The sequence below is a fragment of the Symphodus melops genome (assembly GCF_947650265.1).
Source record: "Symphodus melops genome assembly, chromosome: 11".
In the NCBI taxonomy this organism is placed as follows: Eukaryota; Metazoa; Chordata; class Actinopteri; order Labriformes; family Labridae; genus Symphodus; species Symphodus melops.
In genome coordinates this window covers 25,101,708-25,107,458 of record NC_136701.1, presented here as the reverse complement: position 1 = coordinate 25,107,458, position 5,751 = coordinate 25,101,708, and the positions used below count along the sequence as shown (strand labels likewise).

The 5,751-nt window shown below is 48.0% G+C and overlaps 1 protein-coding gene across 2 annotated transcripts in view; it reads left to right on the top strand.

Moving 5' to 3' along the window:
• Window positions 1-5,751, top strand: part of clip2 (CAP-GLY domain containing linker protein 2) — a 31,001-nt gene extending 25,250 nt beyond the window's left edge. For both annotated transcript variants that reach the window (XM_079355813.1, XM_079355812.1), the window contains 4 exons: window positions 1,945-2,104; window positions 2,352-2,540; window positions 3,395-3,454; window positions 3,536-5,751. In XM_079355813.1, coding sequence (XP_079211939.1) covers window positions 1,945-2,104; window positions 2,352-2,540; window positions 3,395-3,454; window positions 3,536-3,547 — 421 coding nt within the window. In that variant the 3' untranslated portion in view covers window positions 3,548-5,751. The remainder of the gene's footprint in view (window positions 1-1,944; window positions 2,105-2,351; window positions 2,541-3,394; window positions 3,455-3,535) is intronic.

Below are 5,751 nucleotides of genomic sequence, written 5' to 3'. Positions count from 1 at the left end.
CAGTTTTTAAAACATGTCGGTGAGAGAAAACATTACGACCACGAGGCGACCAAAGTGGCGTGTGAGATCACAGTAACGACGTGTGAGTGGATCCTACGTGTGAACAACGGCGCCCTGCACCCACTGAAATACGTCTTCTTTTTGACGGAGCTCTCGTCAAGCTGGGCAGACGAGAGCGACCTGGACAGGAAGTCAGACGAGGTTCACACATATCATTCATGCGTTTCCTAAAATATATTTACAACCTCGAATGTTTGTGACAAGTGTCTGTTTTCATATTCTGCCACTCCAACAAAAAAAAAGGTTTCCCACGTCTGATCTGATTGGTCAGCTGATCTGCTTTTCTTTGCTATGTCCCGCCCCTTTTACCATATTGGGAATGCTACAGTCAGTCTGAGGGGAGCGTGTGCTCGCTACAATGAGCCAATGGGCTTGGATCGGTGACATCATGGGTTTGTGATGTCACTCCACACATTTTCAATGGGGGGGGGGTTAGGGACCGAGCGTTTCATGCTGCTGTTGCTAACGCTAATAGGAGAAGCCGAGCCTCCAAGGACCTCGGTTTATTTTTCACATAGATGCACTGAAAACTAAAGAAGAATATGGGAGCTTCAAACTGTCCGCTAACTGAAGCCGTTATTTAACCACGGGGTCTGATGAAGGTCCGAGCCCGCCCGGGTGTCGGTCTGCGCTGGAGGAGCTCACACATGGCTCTGATTGTGTTACACTACATGCTGCACTTCGTCCATTATTGATGCTCATGATGGTAGTAAATGCTAAAAGGCAGTAAAGAAATAAGTGCCTGGGGCCACGGAGGGGTTTTTTTTCTCTTCATCATCTCGGCAGCAGTTTATGTTGTGCTCAATAAAAGCAGAGCGCATCAGTGCTTTCAGATGAGAATAACATTAGCTCTCTTAATGTCCCTGCTGCGTCCTCAGGCTGCGACCTGCTGGAGGGGGGAAACAAACCAGGACATGGCCTCCAGCCTCGAGATGATCCACGTCAGCTCGCTGGCCCACTTCTATCCGTCTGAGAGTCTGAGATAGCGACCGTGACGCGGACTCTAACGGATATGCTAATGATCGTCAGTGTTAGCAGCGTGAGGCTCCAAAGCTCAGAACGTGAATCTGCTTCATTTCTAGTTAAAATATCTCGATGCAGGGGGCCAGACATCAAGCTTGTGATAGGCTGTGAGCACAGGACCAAAGATGTTCTATTAAACGGGAGCGCTCCACTTCACGCTACTGTGGCAGCAATGACACAATCACAAGTTCCCCCCTCCCTGTTTATAATGTATTCATTTTTTTAACTGATCCGTGGGCCGGCCTGATGTCATCCGCCGGCGTTGAATAGGCCTAGAGGTTATGTAGTACGCCCCGTGTCCGGAGGCTGTAGTCCTCGGGGTGTAAATCTGACATGTAGGCGATGGCAGCCTGTGGGTTCGTGCGCCCCACGTAGAGAGGCTGAACAATCGGCTCCTCTTGTAGGAACATGTATATCACAGCACACTTTATGATTTATAGATATTAAAACATCAAACATTTAAACAAAGCATGTTTTTGAATAATTCCAGCGTACTGAAGGCCAGATGTTCTCTCTCGGTAACGTGGACTCGAGTTCACAGGAAGCTGCTGCTGGATGTATGTTCAGCCAAAACCGAGTTTATGCAAAGACGCTCCAAGAGTTTGACTGTGTCAAAGGAGCGTCCATCCGTCCGTGTTCAGAGACGAGGCCGCCTCCACAATCCCCACCGGCCACACTCGCTCACATTTTCCTGACAAACTGGATCGGTAATCTTTTAAACGATAGCGAGCTCAGAGCGAGGTCTGAGCAGATGTACCGCAGACCAGACGAGCTCTGGTGTGGAATCTATTCTGTCAGTGTTATGAAATGCACATGCTTTATTTATTTATTTATTTATTGTTGTTGTTGTTGTTGTCCCAGGAGTCTGAATGAACTGAGAGTGTTACTCCTGGAATCACATCGCCACTCCCGGGACATGGAGAAAGATCTGAACCGAGAGGTGCACAAAGCCGAGTGGAAGGTCAAAGAGCAGAAACTTCAGGACGACATTAAGACCCTGCGTGACAAACTGCTGCTCCTGGTGAGAAAGAAAACGACTTCTATCCTTTTTTTACTGCGTCGCCATCGACTGCTGTTCAGGCAGCTGCTGGTTAATGTGAAGAGTAAAGCCAACCTTGATGATCCCTGAGAGAAAAGTGCTGATGTTTAGTGTGTTCTTCATGTGTTGATCTTTCACTCCAGATGTTGATCACGCACTCTGAAGCGTGAAGGGATGATAAAGCAGCAGGCAGCCACCGTTATCCAGCTGCCTTGTGTGTTTGTTTCAGGGTCGCGAACGGTCCTCACCGGACCACCGGCGGTACTCCATGCTTGACCCCTCTGTTCTGGACTCGGAGGTGAGCCGCCTCCGCCAGCGGCTGCTCAACACCGAGGACGCCCTGAGGAACGCGCTGGAACACAACCAGCAGGTCGACCAGCTGGTGCTCGCCATGCGCAAGCATCCGGAGAAAAGCCCGGTAAGAACAGTGACGACTTGCTCCTCTCTCTCAGGGCCGCTGCAGAAAATGGGCGAGCGAGGTTTAGTCCGTCGTTTCCGGGTTTCTTTTTACAGCACAGTCGCATCTTCTAACGTTCACCTCTGGAAATGATTGACAGGTGTCTGAGCCCGCCCCCACCGTGCAGAGTTACAGCCTGCACAGTGATGAGACACTCGCTGAGCGTCTCTCATCGGGTACAGACAGATCGATTTGGAGCTGTCCGAGAGGAATGATGAATGTGAATGACCTGTGACAGCGATGCTGCTCGTTGCTCCTAAACGACGCCACGCGGCGAGAGAGCCTCAAAGACGAGCGAGTTTCTTATTCTGAGGAACGATGCTCCTCTCACAGCGCCGACGCTTCTACCATCTACATAAGTCGTCAAGCACCAACCAATAGAAATGCAGAGCTGTTGAAAGGCGCCCATGGATTCAAAGTAGAGAAAAACGCTGATTTCTGCTGATCGCCATGGCAACCTCAGCATCATCAGGTTGACGCACACTTGTGACGCTGCGGCCGGACTTTTTCTCGCAGCTTTACGATCTGCACTGTCGTTCATTTGCTGCTCTGTGTGTCTTTGAATTCCCCCGTCTGGGACAAATAAAGTTTTTTGAATTGAATTAAATGAAATGCATTATCGCATTGTGTACGTGAATGTGGCGAGTTTTTTTACTGTCTTTATTGACAATTTAACATGAAGTTCATTCAAGTGAAGACTGGGGGGGAGTGGCTTGAGTTAGAACGGCTTCAGCGTCGAGACGGACAAGGACGCCTCGGGTCTGTAACCGGACGTCTTTCACAACTTTCTCTCTGTTGTTGTTTTTTTTTTTTAGGCGCATGGTGCGAATTCAGCCAACGGGATTCATCATCAGGAGGCAGACGGCACTCGAGATGTTGGTATTCTTCCTTTGAACCTCATCGTCTATAATCTTTGATTTCCTGAACTAAATCAATGTTCATGTTGTTTTTTTTAGGGTCAACACTGATCAGAGCAGAAGAGACGAGAAGGAAGCGGGACACGCAGAGACTCTGACCACGACGACATTCCTCCTCATTCTGCAACAGAACGCCTGAAGAAAAAAAAAAAAAAACCAAAACAGCCAAATCTCCACCCTGAGTGAATTATGTGTTGCAGAACGCTTCTATTAGCCAATCATGAAGACCGCTTAAAGTACTTTACAGTATAAACAGGACGTGGACATGGAGATCCTTGATCGGCTCCTGCAGGACAAACAAAATGAAGACTGGTGTTAGAAAGTCCGAATCGACACGCTGCCGGGAACTCTGAGACAATTCTGAATTTGGATCCGAAGATTAAACCCGACTGATGGACAGCGAGCTGGGAACATGGCTCTTTGTTTTTATTTATTACGTTTTCTTTGCTCCTCAGCTTTTGTAACGATACTTCATGGATGAGTCGGCCCGTGACGCTCGGAGCGACTCTTCGAGGACGACGCTGAAGACTTTTAACGAGGGTTTGGCTCATCGCTCACCTTTTACAAACACCTGATCAGAGCGTTGGTGATGAGTTAGCTGTCTAGGGTTCAGTCATCTGTCCGTTATCGTAACCGCTTTTACCGTTTTGGGGTCGTGGGGGCGCTTGAGCCGATCTGAGCTGTCACTGGGGGAGAGGCGGGGTTACACCCGGGTCAGCTCGCCAGTCAACCACAAGGCCTGTTCAAAGTGTAAATTCCTACAATAGCTTTAGGTGAGTCGCGTGATTCTGCTTCCAAAGGATCTATAAAAACAGTTTTGATTTCTTGTCATTAGTCGGGATTAAGAAGAAATGTTTGTGGTTACACGAACATCACGTACGTTCAAGGTCGTTCACAAACAACAGCCAGAGAAAGAAGGTCACGTTTCCAACGTTTGGTTGAGAGATTTTAATTTTAAATTTGTGGCAGTAGCCAAGTAGCAAAACATCCCGGTACTGTTATGTCAACGTCATAAAACACGACAGGACGATCAGTCGTCTTTGAAAGTCGTCTGTCTTGTCTCGTTTGGCGATTTTGCCGTTATTGGATAGGACAGCTGAAGAGAGAAAGGAAACAGCCAACGGTCTGATCCGAACACGCTGCAATGAGGTCGATAGCCTGGTGCACGCGTCCTTACCGCCCAGTCATGACGGATTTGACGAGAAAAATTCCACAAATTCCGCGGGGGATTTTATTACAGTCACGGACCAGACGTCGTCCCACCACGGATTTAGGGGATATTTACGGTGGCTTCCTGTTTACATGGGTCAGGGCTACAACCCCTAAAGCAGAAGGTCGTCCTCACCAACAATCCCGAAGAACCGACAAGACCTGAGAGCTCACCCAGGAAAACACGGGGGAGTCAATAATCCATTAAATTCTCCTCATATACCAACTACTGTAGAGACTTGCATGCTTTCACATTTCAGCCGCTATCTCTTCAGGTGTTGGTAAAAGGTGACAGTCAGAGCAAACTCCTTTAGAAGATCTTCAGTCTTTGCACATCAAGTGGACTCCCTGCTGGAGATGATTATGAATGAACCTGGGAGGGAGGGAGGGAGGGAGGGAGGGGCGACATCACGTTACTGTATGTTGACAGGATGAATATCGTGAATCATTCCAGACTTTTGTGTTCTGTTAACCGTCTGACCCTCGACCGATGCACCTCTGTACTCAGCTGTTTTATTTACAGTATAACGTGACAGACTCAACTCATACACCAGTATTAATTAATTACACGGTACACACGAAAGCAGCCCGATTTGAGCCCATGTTCATGCTGTATGCTAACGTCCCCTCTGACCTTTTGTTGACTTCCTGAAGGGCTGAGCTAAAAAACCCAAACGATGGATGTAAGATGTTACGTTATGTTCCAACATCTGGATTTCATTTAAAAAAGAAACTCATCGAATTTATACTGTAAGTCTTCCAAATATTTGGTTTCTTGTTGTTTTGTGTCTGAACGCGGACGTCCTGTTTGCAGCTTCACAGGAGACGCATCGCCGCGCGGAAGGTGAGCGGCGCGGACAGCTCGGGGTCTCCTAAGCAGCACATGCAGGGGCAGGTGCTGCTCAAGCTAAGATAAAGCCTGCATCTTTATTTTATTTTTTTCCCATTCGGATATTGTACATGGCCTTTTCAGCTGGAGGGTTCGTTCCCTTCGGATTATTGCTGCAATGGTTTCTGAGATTGAGTCATTAAATATTAACAATGTT